The sequence below is a fragment of the Ascaphus truei genome, chromosome 6 (assembly GCF_040206685.1).
Source record: "Ascaphus truei isolate aAscTru1 chromosome 6, aAscTru1.hap1, whole genome shotgun sequence".
Taxonomy (NCBI): domain Eukaryota; kingdom Metazoa; phylum Chordata; class Amphibia; order Anura; family Ascaphidae; genus Ascaphus; species Ascaphus truei.
The window spans coordinates 2,825,663-2,844,630 of record NC_134488.1 but is presented as its reverse complement, the minus strand read 5'-3'; the positions used below and the strand labels follow the sequence as shown (position 1 = coordinate 2,844,630).

General features: G+C 43.0%; 1 protein-coding gene and 1 non-coding gene across 2 annotated transcripts in view; one reads left to right on the top strand and one right to left on the bottom strand.

Moving 5' to 3' along the window:
• SRPRA (SRP receptor subunit alpha) overlaps positions 1–18,968 on the bottom strand; it is a 169,989-nt gene that overhangs the window by 36,271 nt on the left and 114,750 nt on the right. Inside the window, exon 6 of the mRNA XM_075603303.1 lies at positions 288–441. Within this exon, the coding sequence (XP_075459418.1) occupies positions 288–441 (154 nt within the window). The remainder of the gene's footprint in view (positions 1–287; positions 442–18,968) is intronic.
• Positions 18,046–18,164, top strand: LOC142498185 (5S ribosomal RNA). Its single transcript, XR_012802370.1, has one exon. It is a non-coding gene; the product is annotated as a 5S ribosomal RNA (ribosomal RNA).

Genomic DNA, 18,968 nt, shown 5'->3' with positions numbered 1-18,968 from the left:
TCCCTCAACCTGTGGTCCCCTTTTCTTTCTGTATCCCAATATTTGGACTAAGGAAGGACTTTATTTATCCCCTTATGAGATATCATTGGATGATATTTAACTGGGGGTTTTTGTTTGCCTTCCTCTGGATAAAAATACTGTAAGTACAACTATAGGATAAAGTATCTGTCGTCTAAATTTAGCATAGGTTTATCTTGATGGACGTATGCCTTTTTTGAACCTCATCTAATATGTAAATATGTAACAAATAAAAGATAGTAATAATAATAATAATAATAACAGTGTACCAGAGCTGCAAGGTCCTCATTCACAGGCACTTCTTCGGGGCTCCCGTTGGTAGTAGTATCGCTGTAATCCAGAACTTTGGGGTTGGAGGCTCCTGGCACCCAGACACGTGGTTGCTTTCCCTTCTCTTTAAGAGCCTCTGGCTTTGGGGATTTGCTGCAAGAGGGAAGGCAAGAGCATATACTTCTAGATTTAGTTGCTTGTTTGATAGAAACAATAAGATAGTATATATGCACCATAATTCAGGGTGTGGGCCAAGGTCTATAGCTCCATGCTGCCATTTTATCTGCCATCATACACTTGGATCTGCCTCATTCGTCAGATTCTCTCTCACCAAGAGACAGTAATATACAATACAAAGGAAAGGTAAACAGGGATATACCAAATAAGTAAACATTGAAGGATTCTGATCCAGGGAAAAATCTGATTACCATTATTGGAGTCAGGAAAGATTTTGTTTTCCCTTATGAGACATAATTGGATAGTGTTTCACTGGAATTTGTGTTTGCCTTCCACAGATCAAAATACTGTAAATACAAATGTAGCCCCTGCTACAAATGTGCATATAATGTGAACAATGCAGAGTTGGTCTGCTCCACCCACGACATTGTGTGACGGGGAAAGGGAGACTTTGTCCTTACTCTGCCTGGCAACACATAACCAGAGATATGGGATTGGATGGAATGTTGGAGCGGGCTGTAAGTTTGAAAGACAGAGAGAGTCCAACTACAATTCTGGGACAGAGAGACATCCAAGGTGCCAGTGAGAGGGGCTTAAGACAGCCTGACGCTCACGAGTGACGGAAGAGGATTGTATGAGACTGCTAGAAAAAGACAGAGAAAGTTAGAGACAGCAGTAGAAACATTTTCTCTACGCAGAGAGAGAGGAGACAGATTGCTAAAGATACTTCTCGGGCTGTCAAAGCGCAAAGAGATAACAGACATCAAGGACACACACACACACACCTCACAAATATTTTACCCTTAACAGGCCTGCAACGTGACTACCCATCATGTTGATTGATAACAGAGCTCTAATGCAGTGCTGGAAATAAAATGAGCCTAAGGGGCTTTATATTGGACACTGATGTTTATGTACATACAGTTGTGTGAAAAAGAAAGTACAGTGGCGACACACTTTATTCTAACTCGGCTAGCTCCGCGAATTTCAGATTATCCCGGTTATGTGCGGTTTGTGTCGTTTTCGCCCGGAGTGTATTGCGTTATTTTCGCGGCTGTGATTTAAGCATTTTATTCCCGCTGTCTGCAATACTGCAATGCTGTGTAAAAACTAATGGGGGCGTTTGCGAGCTGTTGTCTTTGAAGCCGTCCCCTGGCGAGATGTGTTTGCAGCAGAGAGATCTGCTGCTCTCTCTGCGCAAACATCGGCACATTAAAAATTATTTAAAATACATTTCTATTTATAGTGTAGATGTGCAGGGGGTCTCCGGAGCTGAACCGCATTGGTTTCAGATCCGGGGACCCCCTGCTTCCCGAGATACAGGCCCATTTATGGGGTGCTGGTATCCCTCTGCATTTAAAGGTCCCGATCACGTGACCGCGGAATGTAAACAAAGCAGAGGGAAACCGGCACCCCATAAATGGGCCTGTATCTCGGGAAGCAGGGGGTCCCCGGACCTAAAACCAAAGCGGGTCAGCTCCGGAGACTCTCTGTACATCTACAGTATGAATAAAACACATATATAAATAAACACTCATTCCTTACCTTTGCGGCTATGTGCTATGGTAACGAAGCAGCATGAATTCATTTTTAATAATATTGTACAGTGAGCAGGGGGTTCCCTGAGCCACAAATCAAAGCTCAGGGGATCCCCTGCTCCTGCACAATATTATTAAAATACAGAAATGCTGCTTCATTACCATAGCTGATAGCCGCTAAGGCAATGAAGGGTTAAGGCAGAATAGCATGTTTATTGGGGACATTTGCCCCCAATAAACATTGCAATAAACAACATACAGTACACCCCGTGTATTTAAAATACATAAACAACAATAAATACATTAAATGCATATTTTTAACATAACTGTTCCCTTTTGGTTATAACAACACCTCCTTGACTGTAATCTGTGTAAGGCCCCCTCCCCCTAATGTGTCTGTTAAATCTCCCTGCCTTGAGTGTAATCTGTGTAAGGCCCCCTCCCCCTAATGTGTCTGTTAAATCTCCCTGCCTGTGTTCCTGTGAGTGCAGTTTATGTAAATGTGGGGAGTGGGATCCCGATGTGCATATAATGCAGCGCCTCACTGCCAATGGCCCACCCTGTGAGGCCTAACCACCCTCACCCACTACCCACAAGGGAGGCCTACCCACATACCGTTTGCATCCCCCCACCCCTCCATCGCCCCTCCGCTGCTGCAAAATAGACACAAAAATTAAAACATCCAAAGTAATGTCCCCTAACCCCTTTATCACCATAGCGGTTATTAACTGCTACAGTCATTAAGGGGTTAACCCACCCTCACCCACCACTCGCCTACATACCCTCCCACACTAACCCCCCACCCCGTGAGGCCTAACCACCCTCACACACTACCCACAAGGGAGGCCTACCCACATACCGTTGGGGAAACCGCCCCCCTCCCCCAGTACCCACAATAAAAACAATACAGTGACCCACAATAAACATCATTATATTTATTAAATACATTACCCACCCCCTGTGCCCCCCCATAAATACAAGATTTATCTTTTTACAAACAGGGTTCATAACGCAGCCCCACGCGAGTCCCCGGTGGGCTGGCGGGGCACCTGGACAGACCTACAGGGTACCAGCAGCCCTTTTCAAACAGGTTCTGGAGGCCTGCTGGTGGGTCCCGCCAGTACCATGGCCCCCAGGTGGTCTCCTTGGGTTACCGTGGGCCACAATTGGGTCCCCACGGTAGGCCCAAGGATGTCTGGGAGCCCCGGGTCAGACCCACAGGTGTCTGCGGGGCCTCGGGTGGTTCCCACGGGGGTCTGGGGAACTCACGAGTGCTCACTACGGGATGGAGTTCCCAATTTCTGATTAGCTACCGTACCATGTGAGGACGGCCATGTTTCTTTTCATGACGTCATCTTAAAGGCAATTGAAGCAAAGCCATTCTGATTGGCTGTGCTTTCATTGCCTTTAAGTGACGTCATCATTTTTATTTTTATCGGTCAAAACACATGGTTTTCACGGCCCAATCAGGGCCGTGGGAACCATATGACGAAAATGTGACGTCATAGGCCTTTAAAAGCCTATGTCGTCTCATTTTGAAGCCAGCCGCCGAGGAGGAAGGACCTCCAATGAAGAAAGAAGACCAGGGCGTGGCCGAAGGCGGGAAGAAGACCCCGCCAGGAAGAATATAGAAGAAAGAAGAATACAGATGAAGATGGATTACAAGTAGAAGACCTGTGGATTGATTTGGATTTTTAGTTTAATGTTTATTTTTTTATGGTTTATTATTTTATGGGTTCCTGTGCCTGGTGGATTGGTTCGTGAGTAAGCTGTTCAACGGGAGTCGGTTGGGCCAAGTAATGGTAAGTGAACTAAAGAAATGTATTTAATTGTGCTTGTAAATTTTTTAAAAGTTTTTTTTAACATGTGTATTTATTTATTTGCGGTATATCAGTTCTTGCCACTGTATGTATGTATGTATATATGTCTAGAGAGATATATACATACAGGGTAAGAAATGTTGTTATTTTAAAAGCTTGATTTGATGTGTTTTAGATTAATTTGGCTATGCTGCTATGCTTCAATGTGTTTATAATGTTTTTTTTACAATTAGATAGATGTAATCCTTGGTATTGTATTGTGTGCTTGTGGACAGGGTTAGCCTTGGTTTTAAATTTTGTATTCTGGTTGGTACTTATATTTTTTCACATGCTAAATTGTTCTGCTCCAGGCTTTAATTAGTTAATTGTTTAATTGTTCGGTATGGACTGTCAATTGTTTAGGGATGTAAATAATGAATGCTAATTGATTTTTGTTTACTTGATTGGTTAAAATAGTTTACTTGTTTGGAGGTATTTGTATTTTGCTTGCAATGATATTGTTAACATTCATTTGCAGAATGTATATGGTGCATAGATTTTATGCATCATATATACAATGTAAATGCAATGTATTGATTGGAATGTGAGGTTTTTCATTGGCATTTGATGATTTAGATTGTAAGATCAGTTAGGATTATTAAAGGAAATTCATTTTAATGTAGTGTGTCTGTATGGAGAAGTGACATTTGTAGTACAGTATGGTTTTGATAACCCTTCTACATTTATTTGTATATTGGTTCATCATGTGTGTGTATATACTGTATATATATATATATATATATCTCTCTCTGTGTGTATATATATTATATATATCTATATATATATATATCTATATATATATATATCTATATATATCTATATATATAGATATATATATATATAATATAGATATATATATATAGTTGCATGATGAAGCCACTGTACAAATTCATGGGTGAAGGGTGGGTATCGGGCCAGTGGCTTAACCCCTTAATTACCTTTGCGGTTATTATCCGATAAGGTGTTTAAGGGGTTAATTGATATCTGAATGTACTTGCAATGTATTGGCTTTGTATTTGCTATGTATTTTGTGGGCAAGACAAGGATGTTGCTGGCGACGGAGACTTCTTATTGATGAGGTCAGTAGTACTTTATTTATTTGAATACGCTAGTTAATGTTTTTAATAATGGGCAATTAATCTATTATCCATATCTGGATAATAGTTATTTTGCACATTATTGTACTGTAGGTGTTGGGGGGTGGGGGGGTGTATGTATTGAATGTATAGGCCAGGTTTATTTTTTTTACATTCAGCGTTTGTTCCGTGGTTCTGCGTGGGACCTCTGGAGACCACCTGCGGGTCTCCTCGGGTATCTCACGGGTATCAGTCTGGTGGTTCCACGGGTGACACATGCGGGGATGAAGCGGTGGCTTCACATCTGTGGGGGCACCGCGGACCCGTAGTCTGCATGGATGAAGCGGTGGCCTCACATCTGTGGGGGCACCGCCGACCCATAGGTGCGGGGATGAAGCTATGGTCCCACTTCTGTGGGGGCACCGCAGACCCGTAGTGACCACTCGTGAGTTCCCCAGACCCCCGTGGGAACCACCCGAGGCCCCGCAGACACCTGTGGGTCTGACCCGGGGCTCCCAGACATCCTTGGTCCTACCGTGGGGACCCAATTATGGCCCACGGTGACCCAAGGAGACCACCTGGGGGCCATGGTGCTGGCGGGACCCACCAGCAGGCCTCCAGAACCTGTTTGAAAAGGGCTGCTGGTACCCTGTAGGTCTGTCAGGTGCCCCGCCAGCCCACCGGGGACTCGCGTGGGGCTGCGTTATGAACCCTGTTTGTAAAAGGATAAATCTTGTATTTATGGGGGGGGCACAGGGGGTGGGTAATGTATTTAATAAATATAATGTTTATTGTGGGTCACTGTATTGTTTTTATTGTGGGTACTGGGGGTGGGGGGGGTTTCCCCAACGGTATGTGGGTAGGCCTCCCTTGTGGGTACTGGGTGAGGGTGGTTAGGCCTCACGGGGTGGGGGGTTAGTGTGGGAGGGTATGTAGGCGTCCCGAGTGGTGGGTGACGGTGGGTTAACCCCTTAATGACTAGCGGTTAATAACCGCTATGGTGATTAAGGGGTTAGGGGACATTACTTTGGATGTTTTAATTTTTGTGTCTGTTTTGCAGCAGCGGAGGGGCCATGGGCAGGATGGGGGGGGCAACGGTATGTGGGTATGCCTCCCTTGTGGGTAGTGGGTGAGGGTGGTTAGGCCTCATGGGGTGGGCCATTGGCAGTGAGGCGCTGCATTATATGGACATCGGGATCCCCCTCCCCCTCCCCACATTTACATAAACTGCACTCACAGGAACACAGGCAGGGAGATTTAACAGACACATTAGGGGGAGGGGGCCTTACACAGATTACAGTCAAGGCAGGGAGATTTAACAGACACATTAGGGGGAGGGGGCCTTAAACAGATTACAGTCAAGGCAGGGAGATTTAACAGACAAATTAGGGGGAGGGGGCCATACACAGATTACAGTCAAGGAGGTGGAGTTATAACCAAAAGGGAACAGTTATGTTAAAAATATGTATTTAATGTATTTATTGTTGTTTATGTATTTTAAATACACGGGGTGTACTGTATGTTGTTTATTGCAATGTTTATTGGGGGCAAATGTCCCCAATAAACATGCTATTCTGCCTTAAGCCTTCATTGCCTTAGCGGCTATCAGCTATGGTAATGAAGCAGCATTTCTGTATTTTAATAATATTGGGCAGGAGCAGGGGGTCCCCTGAGCTTTGATTTGTGGCTCAGGGAACCCCCTGCTCACTGTACAATATTATTAAAAATACATTCATGCCTATAGTATCATTGATGTGCATATACAGTATGCGTATGTTAGGGGTTATAGGGGTTGTTGTTATATTTATATATATATTTATATTCATGTATTTATTTAGATTTATTTATTTATTGTGGGGCTGCTGTGTATGAATTTTTTTTATTGTGGGTAGCGGGGGTGGGTGAAAGGGGTATTAGCCCCAACGGTGGTTGTTTAGGGCTTGCGGGAGGGTAGCGGGAGGGGTTAACCCCTTCATGACCGTAGCGGTATTAACTGCTACTGTCGTGAAGGGGTTAAGTGCACCCGCAACCCCCCCCCCCCCCGCAAGTCCTAAACTCACACCAAGGGCCAAATACCCCCTTCACCCACCCCCGCTACCCACAATAAAGCGGGCACGGTGGGTTAACCCCTTCATTGCCTTAGCGGCTATCAGCTATGGTAATAAAGCAGCATTTCTGTATTTTAATAATATTGTGCAGGAGCAGGGGGTCCCCTGAGCTTTGATTTGTGGCTCAGGGAACCCCCTGTTCACTGTACAATATTATTAAAAATACATTCATGCCTATAGTATCATTGATGTGCATATACAGTATGCGTATGTTAGGGGTTATAGGGGTTGTTGTTATATTTATATATATATTTATATTCATGTATTTATTTAGATTTATTTATTTATTGTGGGGCTGCTGTGTGTGAATTTTTTTTATTGTGGGTAGCGGGGGTGGGTGAAAGGGGTATTAGCCCCAACGGTGGTTGTTTAGGGCTTGCGGGAGGGTAGCGGGAGGGGTTAACCCCTTCATGACCGTAGCGGTATTAACTGCTACTGTCGTGAAGGGGTTAAGTGCACCCGCAACCCCCCCCCCCCGCAAGTCCTAAACTCACACCAAGGGCCAAATACCCCCTTCACCCACCCCCGCTACCCACAATAAAGCGGGCACGGTGGGTTAACCCCTTCATTGCCTTAGCGGCTATCAGCTATGGTAATAAAGCAGCATTTCTGTATTTTAATAATATTGTGCAGGAGCAGGGGGTCCCCTGAGCTTTGATTTGTGGCTCAGGGAACCCCCTGTTCACTGTACAATATTATTAAAAATACATTCATGCCTATAGTATCATTGATGTGCATATACAGTATGCGTATGTTAGGGGTTATAGGGGTTGTTGTTATATTTATATATATATTTATATTCATGTATTTATTTAGATTTATTTATTTATTGTGGGGCTGCTGTGTGTGAATTTTTTTTATTGTGGGTAGCGGGGGTGGGTGAAAGGGGTATTAGCCCCAACGGTGGTTGTTTAGGGCTTGCGGGAGGGTAGCGGGAGGGGTTAACCCCTTCATGACCGTAGCGGTATTAACTGCTACTGTCGTGAAGGGGTTAAGTGCACCCGCAACCCCCCCCCCCCGCAAGTCCTAAACTCACACCAAGGGCCAAATACCCCCTTCACCCACCCCCGCTACCCACAATAAAGCGGGCACGGTGGGTTAACCCCTTCATTGCCTTAGCGGCTATCAGCTATGGTAATAAAGCAGCATTTCTGTATTTTAATAATATTGTGCAGGAGCAGGGGGTCCCCTGAGCTTTGATTTGTGGCTCAGGGAACCCCCTGCTCACTATACAATATTATTAAAAATACATTCATGCCTATAGTATCATTGATGTGCATATACAGTATGCGTATGTTAGGGGTTATAGGGGTTGTTGTTATATATATATATATATATATATATATATATTTATTTATATTCATGTATTTATTTAGATTTATTTATTTATTGTGGGGCTGTTGTGTGTGAATTTTTTTTTATTGTGGGTAGCGGGGGTGGGTGAAAGGGGTATTAGCCCCAACGGTGGTTGTTTAGGGCTTGCGGGAGGGTAGCGGGAGGGGTTAACCCCTTCATGACCGTAGCGGTATTAACTGCTACTGTCGTGAAGGGGTTAAGTGCACCCGCAAACCCCCCCCCCCCCCCGCAAGTCCTAAACTCACACCAAGGGCCAAATACCCCCTTCACCCACCCCCGCTACCCACAATAAAGCGGGCACGGTGGGTTAACCCCTTCATTGCCTTAGCGGCTATCAGCTATGGTAATGAAGCAGCATTTCTGTATTTTAACAATATTGTGCAGGAGCAGGGGGTCCACTGAGCTTTGATTTGTGGCTCAGGGAACCCCCTGCTCACTGTACAATATTATTAAAAATACATTCATGCTGCTTCGTTACCATAGCACATAGCCGCAAAGGTAAGGAATGAGTGTTTATTTATATATGTGTTTTATTCATACTGTAGATGTGCAGAGGGTCTCCGGAGCTGACCCGCTTTGGTTTTAGGTCCGGGGACCCCCTGCTTCCCGAGATACAGGCCCCTTTATGGGGTGCTGGTATCCCTCTGCTTTGTTTACATTCCGCGGTCACGTGATCGGGACCTTTAAATGCAGGGGATACCGGCACCCCATAAAGGGGCCTGTATCTCGGGAACCAGGGGGTCCCCGGACCTGAAACCAATGCGGTTCAGCTCCGGAGACCCCCTGCACATCTACACTATGAATAAAAATGTATTTTAAATAATTTCTAATGTGCCGATGTTTGCGCAGAGAGAGCAGCGGATCTCTCTCTGCTGCAAACACATCTCGCCCCCGCCGGCCTATGGTATCATTGATGTGCATATACTGTACAGTACTGTATGTGTATGTTAGGGGTTATAGGGGTTGTTGTTATACAGTATATATACTGTATATATACTGCATTACAATTCATGAATTTCTGCCATCTGGCGGACACGCGAAGCATTGCAACCTATTAAATCCTGAACCATTATCAATAAACGCATCAACCGCGCGTCAGCCGGGCATGACCCGTGGCTGGGAAGCAAAACGAACGCGGCATGCTCCGGGTGAACAGCGTCGCATTCCAGGAACAAGCCAGGGAAAAAACGGTGATTTGTTAGAATAAAAGCTGCCGCAACAGTACACCCACTTTGAATTCTAAGGTTTTACATATCAGGACATAATAACAATCATCTGTTCCTTAGCAGGTCTAAAAATTAGATAAATACAACCTCAGATGAACAACAACACATGACATATTACACTGTGTCATGATTTATTTAACAGTGTGAAACCCAGTGATTCAGTGTGGCGCTAAAACACAGTGATAGTGATATTTAAATAATATAAAATAATATATTGTGTAACTGAAAGAAACTCTCAACCTTCCAGGGAATATACACTGATTCCCTCACAAAACGTATGAATCCAGGACAGGAAGGGAGCAGGATCATCAGGAACACCCAGAAAAAAACATACAATAACAAATCATAGTGTAGTACTTCAGGACAATTATGGGTCAGAATTCAGGAAAAAACTTGGCTCTTACGGATCGCCTACTTACAAGAAGCAGGATAAAATACAGCGTTTTTGTATGTAAAGTTGATTAATATATTCCTCCACCTAAGATAGCAGCATACAGCAGTCATTGATGATTGTAAGCTGGATAGTGTGATCGCCGGGGCTTTCGCTCTCACAAACCAGCAACCGCATTCATACAGAGAGAATGTATGAATGCGGTTGCTGGTTTGTGAGAGCGAAAGCCCCGGCGATCACACTATCCAGCTTACAATCATCAATGACTGCTGTATGCTGCTATCTTAGGCGGAGGAATATATTAATCAACTTTACATACAAAAACGCTGTATTTTATCCTGCTTCTTGTAAGTAGGCGATCCGTAAGAGCCAAGTTTTTTCCTGAATTTTGACCCATAATTGTCCTGAAGTACTACACTATGATTTGTTATTGTATGTTTTTTTCTGGGTGTTCCTGATGATCCTGCTCCCTTCCTGTCCTGGATTCATATGATTTATTTAACAAAAATAAAGCCAAAATGGAGAAGCTATGTGTGAAAAACTAAGTACACCCTTACTGCTTCCATAGGAATTAAGATGTTAAGTAGCAAACAGGTGATGCTAATCAAATGCCCTTGATTAATTGATCATCAGCAAGTGTGACCACCTCTATAAAAGCCAAAGTTTTAGCAGTTTGCTGGTATGGAGCATTCAGGTGTGTGTTAACACAATGCAAAGGAGGAAAGACATCAGCAATGATTTTAGAGAAGCAATTGTTGCTGCCCATCAATCTGGGAAGGGCTATAAGGCAATTTCCACACAATTTAAAGTCCATCATTCTACAGTGAGAAAGATTATTCAAAAGTGGAAAACATTAAAGGCAGTTGCCAATCTTCCCAGGAGTGGACGTCCCAGGAAATTCACCCAAAGGTCAGACCGTGCAATTCTCAGAGAAATTTTCAAGTGAAAATTGCAAAGCCAGCAGTACAACCAACTTCCCACTGATGATACCCATTAAGGTTGAAACATGTCTGTGAATGGTTTCTCTGGCTTTGCATCTGATTCCCATGCCGTGCTTTGAAGTCCTTAGTGACGAAACGCATAGGGCGTTTCCCAAAGAGGCGAGTTTGTGGCTGACATTACTGCACGAACGGAGAGAGTACCTTGGAGCTGTTGCTATTTTGCTTGGGACTGCTGTCGCTTCCGGTTTTGCAGTTGCCTGCTGGTGAGCAGTGAGAGCTGTGGGAGGTGTATCTGGAGGGAGTCTATGACCGTGTTGCTGATTATTACATCATCTGGCTGCGGTGGCTCCAGTGCACCTTGCTGAACCAACGGATACACCAGAGGTGGCACCAATGGGACAGGCTGATACATTCCCTTCACAGCTTCAAGGCGATTGAGTATATCTCATCAATGCTATTATTTTTACTCTGTTTGTGAGTGCGCTTTTTATATTTTACAATCCCATAAATACGGTTTTATACTTTATCACACTAGGAGTGCGCCTGTTTTTTCTTCTTGTTTTCTGCAGATATCCTTGGGATTTGGTGATCCTTATATATGGGCAGCAAAACTCCAGTGGACTAAGTACATTTTTTGGAATTTCAACTGACATCTGGTTTTTATTTTATTTTTTATGTTTCATATTTTTTATTTTTGCTATAGATTTCAGTTGTTTTTATCACAAATTCGCCCTTTTGGGGATTCTTTGGTCAATAGCCTTGTTAACTCTATCTGATTTACACAGCAGATTTATCCTTATCAAGCTTCCTAAGGTGCTACTCCAATTTGTTTTATATATATATATATATATATATATATATATATATATATATATATATATATATATATATATATACACATATATATATATATATACACACACACATATAGATATATATATATATATATATATATATATATATATATATATATATATATATATATATATATATACAGTGTTCGACAAACCTATACATTTGCACGCCGCAGGCGAGTGGATTAAGTAGATTTTTTGGTGATTTGTCGACCACTGTATAAATATATATATATATATATATATATATATATATGTGTATATATATATATATATATATATATATATATATATATATACACACACACATATACATGTAGAGGTATCAGTACCGTGTTAGCCAAGCTTCAATAATCAAAAAATAAATAGATGACACCGTTCTGTGGCTAACGAAATGCTTTTATCTGTGCGAGCTTTCGAGATACACTGATCTCTTCTTCCGGCGATGTTACAATGAATTAAGAAAGCAAAAGGTATACAGGCATACCCCGCATTAACGTACGCAATGGGACCGGACCATGTATGTAAAGCGAAAATGTACTTAAAGTGAAGCACTACCTTTTTCCACTTATCGATGCATGTACTGTACTGCAATCATCATATACGTGCATAACTGTTATAATAACGCATTTGTAATGGGCTCTATAGTCTCCCTGCTTGCGCACAGCTTCAGTACAGGTAGGGAGTCGGTGTTGCTGTTCAGGACGTGCTAACAGGCGCATGCGTGAGCTGCCGTTTCCTATTGAGCGAGATGTACTTACTCGCGCGTGTACTTAAAGTGAGTGTCCTTAAACCGGGGTATGCCTGTACTTAACAATAGTGTCTATTGGAATGTTATCTGTGCTGGTCCTTCCCCCGGTGTGGATGTGTTTTATGGCTAGAGGTGTCAAAAGGTTCCTGAAAGCAAGTGATGTAAGAGAGTGTGTGTGTATCAGTGTGAATAAAAATCAATGTACAATGAGTTTATGGAATGAAGGATTTAAAAATGCACACTCACAAACATAGCTGAATATAAAGCATTTTTGAGTAAAAACTCAGCCCGTCAGACGCAGGAACCCGGTATGCAGGACGCCGGAGCAAGTGAAAGGCAGCGTCCCTCGTGGATTTCAGTCCCTGCAAGGACACAGAGGGGCTACCGCAGCAGGACTTACCAGGGACACTACTACGAAATCCTGCATACCGGGCTCCTGCGTCTGACGGGATGAGTTTTTACTCAAAAATGCTTTATATTCAGCTATGTTTGTGAGTGTGCATTTTTAAATCCTTCATTCCATAAACTCATTGTTATACTTTTTTACGCTATGAGTGCGCCTGTTTTTTTTGTGTTTTTATATATACAGAGGCGGCACATTTTATTTGAGTGCGGCTAGCTGCGCGGTCACACGTCATCGGGTGCCTGCGCCCCCTGCACGCGCGTCCAGGGCTCCCCGAGGGAGCCCTGGTGTCCCGCGATGTGGGGGACGGCGGCAGGGGGTTCCGGGGGACCCGGCGGACCCGGCAGCGGGAGGGAGAAAGCCCCGATCGGAGGGCGCTCCTCCGTGTCTTCGGCGCGCGCCCGGCACATCCCGGCGCGCGCCAGGTTACTGCTGCGGCCGAGAACGGGCAAATGCTCGAATAAACTCGGCCGCAGCAGTATATATATATATATATATATATATATATATATACATATACATATACATACAGTATATATATATATATAACGAAAAGATGTTCAGGGCACTCTAATCATAGCGTGGAGGGATATGGTTCAATATCAGATCCGGGACCCCATAGCTGGCATCATCTGTCAAGCTGTCCAGAGAAACAAGCCTGTGATTCTGAAACGTGCTCCTAGCAACATGTTCGCCATTCTCATGCGAGAGGCCGACAAATTCGAAATCGACAATGGGCTACTCCATCGTGTGGGGCAATACCACAACCACCCGGATAGACGACAACTCATTCTCCACAGGAACCAACAATATATGGTCCTGAAAGCCTTTCACGATGAGCATGGACATCTCGGTATGGAAGAGACTTTCGGACTAGTCAGTGATCGTTTCTTCTGGCCAAAAATGCGCGAGTCGGTGGAACGACACTGTGGAAGGTGCTCACGGTGTATTCATTGCAAGACGCTGCCTAGCCCAGCCACACCAATGGCCCATCTAAAGAGCTCAGGTCCCATGGACTTAGTGTGCATCGAACCTGATGCCCGAGGTATCTGTAACGTGCTGGTCATCACAGACCATTACACCCGATATACACAAGTTTTCCCGACCATAGACCAGAAGGTCATTACGGTGGCGAAGATTCTATCGGAAAGGTACTTCGTGCATTATGGCCTACCCAACCGCCTTCATTAATATCAAGGCCGGTGTAACAGGGGACTTATCCCTGTTCAGTAATGTGCCTTTAATCTAGCAGTGTGGTAGTTAATTACTAAACATCACCTGCCTGATTTAGATTGCTTACAAAAGCCTGCCTTTGAGACAGGAAGTGACTCCTTAGCTCACTTTTGAGCTGACCTTTGGAGGCATCACATGTCTTGAGCTCTGTCAGAAAACACATCAGAGCTGATTTCAAGACACAGGGAAAACTACTAAACCGGAAGCTGACAAACCCTGAGTGAAGGGAGCTGAACCAGGAACTGAGAAGATTTTCCCTCCAAGAACCAAATAAGACTTTTAAACCTGGACGCTGATATTTTCTGTGCACGCACGGGTGCGGTTCCAGGAGAGCAGAGAAGCTTACTCTACAGCTGATAAACAGATAAGACTTTCATTATTAAGAGACTGCTTATATCTGCTTATTTTCATGCTATATGTTTTGGGGCTGAGAGAAATGCTTGACTAGGGAGATGTGAATTAATTGCATAGTGTTTTCACTAGAAATACTCCCAAGTGAATGGAAGCTTTGTTCCCCCCCTTGTTTGGATGTTTTCCTGATAAAAAGGAAAAGGCACAATAAAGCCTTATTATAATTTCACCTTATAAAAGCCTCCTAATTGTGTACCTCTGTGAACGTTCCATCTACATATGGTGTGAGAAGTGGGATAAGAGGTGTCTTTGAAGTTAAAAAGGACCGGAGATTTTTATGTGAAATTTTTTTGTTATGCTTTTTGCCTACAAACAGTCTAAACAACTTGAAAAAAAAACAAAAAAAAAAAACCTCTCATGCAGCAGAGGCAGAGTTAAAGTGATACACACCACTGAAACTTACACTGCACTGAAACTTACAAAAACCACAGATGGACTCTTTTCCCCAATCCCAAGAGACTGCTGAAGAAGGTAAACCTTTAATTGCCTATCACAAAGTGTAATACGGTCATTGAAATAGGGATTTTGCCTTCTAGCCATAGTCGTCAGGGTTCAAGAAGTGAGTCAGCCCTTAAAAAGGGATAGGTGTTTGTTGTTGGAGTTCAAACATTCACCATTTACACCTTAATCTTTATACTTTCCATATCAGTCAAAAGGCAATTTCATTGATACTTTCTAAACTTTAGTTTTGAAGGACCTTGAGCAGTTGTGTCAAAATACTACAAAACATATTCACAAGAACTTCACAAATGAGGAAGAACAAGCACTAAATAGTATTAAGACTAATTCTGAACTTATTGTGAGACAGGCGGACAAAGGGGGTGCAATTGTCCTGCAGGATCGTGGTGATTACCTATTGGAGGCTGACCGCCTCCTGCGGGACAATTCATCGTATCAAGTCCTGGCTGATGATCCAGTTAAAATATATCAGTTGGAATACTTCTCTGTTCTTCAGAAAGCACAGGGTGAGGGTATTATTACTAAGGCAGAACAGAATTTTCTGTTTATTAAACACCCTAGAACACCAATTTTTTATCACCTACCAAAATTGCACAAGGATATTGTCAATCCTCCAGGTAGGCCTATAATATCGGGGGTGGGTTCAATGACTACAAGTGTGTCTCAGTATGTGGATTATTATTTACAACCATATGTACAACTGAGATCATACATTAGGGACACCTTGCATGTCATTGATTCCACCTCCAGCATTGCCTGGAAGGACACATTTTGTTGGGCCACGTGTGATGTGAGTTCACTATATACTTCTATAGATCACGATAAGGGGGTTAAGGCTATTGAACACTTTCTTACTAAAGACACATCACTACACCCGGCACAACGTGAGTTTATTCTATCCTGCATTAGATTTATTTTATGTCACAACTATTTTCTTTTTGACAACACATTTTATCTACAGGTGTGTGGAACGGCCATGGGTACCAAGTTTGCTTCCAGTTTTGCCAACCTCTTCATGGGGTTGTGGGAGGACCTCCATGTTTGGGGGAACGCGCGGCTGGGGGCGGGCTTGGTATTCTATGGTCGCTTCATTGATGATATCCTTATTATTTGGGATGGGGAGAGTCACGTATTAGATCACATACTTACTTCTTTCAATGATAATTTGATGGGACTTAAGTTTACACACATCATCAGCCAGAATGCGATTACATTCCAAGATCTTGATTTGTTTATTGATATGAGTGATATGACAATTCAAAGCAAAACTCATTTTAAACCAGTGTCAGGAAACAGCTTTCTCCAATATAGTAGTAATCACTACAAGAAATGGCTCGATAATGTGCCTAAGAGCCAGTTCTACAGAGTACGGCGCAATTGCATGAGGGACCTGGACTTTAAACATCAAGGTAATTTCTTGATGGATAAATTCCAGGAGAAAGGCTATAATATGCAAATAGTTGAACAAGCATTTAAGGATGCTGAAACATCAGATCGGGTTGACCTACTGATGAATTCCAAGACAAAAACTATGTTGTGAAAAAATGCGAAAATAAGTTATCAGTCCACTCCCACATTTATTACTCAGTACAATCATTCAGCTTACAGTATAAAAAATGTGTTTAAGAAACATTGGGGAATTATTCTAAGTGATCGGATTATTTGGCCTCTGATGCCTGTTCATGTACCCGTAATTTTAAAAAAAGCAAGATCTCTAAAGACCATCATTGCCCCCAGTAGGCTGAAGGATTCTACTACCAACTTTTGTAATGAAAACAGAAATAAAAATACCAAAATGAGAGATAAGGGCAATTTTTCATGTGATAGGAATCGTTGCATTACCTGTAGACACATAAATAAAAAAGATGCATTTACATCATTTTCAAATGGTATAACTTATAAGGTTAATGTTTACATCGATTGCCTAAGTACATTTGTGATATATCTTATATCATGTGAATGTGGTCTCCAATATATTATAGAACATCAAGAACTTTAGGCACACGGTTCCTAGAACATAGGAGAAATGTCATACGTGGGTTTACCATGCACAGTTTATCACGACACTACATTAGTAAACATAATAAAAATCCATGTAGTTTGTCAGTTATGGGTATTGAATCCATTCCTTCTACTACAGTATATTGGGAGGTGATAGATTTAAGAAATTACTGCTGCGGCCAAGTTTATTCGAGCATTTGCCCGTTCTTGGCCGCAGCAGTAGCCTGGCGCGCGCCCGAGAGTGACGGGCGCTCGCCGAAGCAGCGGAAGAGCGCCCTCCGATCGGGGCGCTCTCCCTACCGCTGCCGGGTCCGCCGGGTCCCCCGGAACCCCCTGCCGCTGTCCCGCGATCGCGGGACACCAGAGCTCCCTCGGGGAGCCCCTGGACGCGCGTGCAGGGGGCGCACGCTCCCGAAGACGCGTGACCGCGCGGCACGCCGAGGGGCGGCCACTAGCAAGCCGGGAAATCTCCCGGCTTGCGGTACCGGCCACACTTTAATAAAGTGTGTCGGTAGTGTATGTACGCGTGAGACATATTGGATGTATGTACTAGGTACATTACATCCGTGTGGATTGAATGATCGTATTGATGTTAGCACTGTTGTTTAGTGTTATGGTACCAACGTGTTTTGAGGTACGTCTCTGAGGTCTGGTTTGGATGGGTTTTCCTGTCCCCTCATTGATAGTTGTCTCATCTCAGTTTGGTTGGTTTTACTATAGGTGCTCCTTTGGCCCACAGAGACATAACAGGTGGAAAGTTCATTTATTATTAATATCATTATTATTAATTAATAGTATAGACACATTAGGTCTATGCCTATGATTACACATACTTTGACACAAAGGTTTTTGTACGTTTTTGGGGAGTTGTGGCCCCCATCGGTCCTGAGGTTTTTTCTGTCTTTGATTCTGCTTTCTCCAGTCTATAATTATTCTAATGGTTATTAATGATATATTATTTGGTATATAATTTGCCTGCGGCCACACCACCCTGAATGTGCCCGATCTTGTCTAATCTCAGAAGCTAAGCAGGGTCGGGCCTGGTTAGTACTTGGATGGGAGACCGCCTGGGAATACCAGGTGCTGTAGGCTAAAAATGTTATTTTATCCCCTATATTATGTATTTTATTGTTATTCCTTCCTCTCCATATTTCTCTTCCCCCTCCCCTTTTTCCTTCACCCTCTACCCCTTTTTCCATTCCCTGTTCCATTTCCCACCTCCCTTCCCCCCTCTTTTCCCTCCGTTTTTTCATTTTATTTACCCCCCCCCCTTTTTTTTTTATTCACAGGTCATGCATTTCTCTTATGATTTTTATTATGCTTGTGTGTTGCTCCAATGAGATTTTTCTGTGCTTATTTAATGTGTTATTCTTTTACTTCTATATATAGGTTATTTTTGGATGTATCCAATATTTAATCTCTGTCCTTTTAAGATTTATTATTTGTATGTTGTTCATTCATCTAGCTATTTGCTTTCATTTGTTAGTAGGAATATGTTTAAACTGCTTAAAAATAGGCTCTAGTGCTTTATGATTGTCATGTATAATGTTGTCCAGCAATGATGCAGGGTACACGAACAAAGTTCAGTAATAGTGTTCCAATGACAGTCGGTAGCAATCATATAATTATTCACAGTTTCTTGATTGTAGAAGAACGATCATAAGGGTATAGTCATATGTAGGTGAGTATTATGGTATATATAGGTGAGCGTGAGAGATAGACATATATATAATGTCCTGGTGAGTGCAGTAAATGGGGATATATAAGCACCACCACTGGACTACCAATGAGGACAATGTCTATAAACGCCTGTAGACACCTTGGAAAACACCTCCCAATAAATGGTAAAGTGCAATAACTCACATAGACTTGTCCCGTTCTCTTCTAATGGGCGTG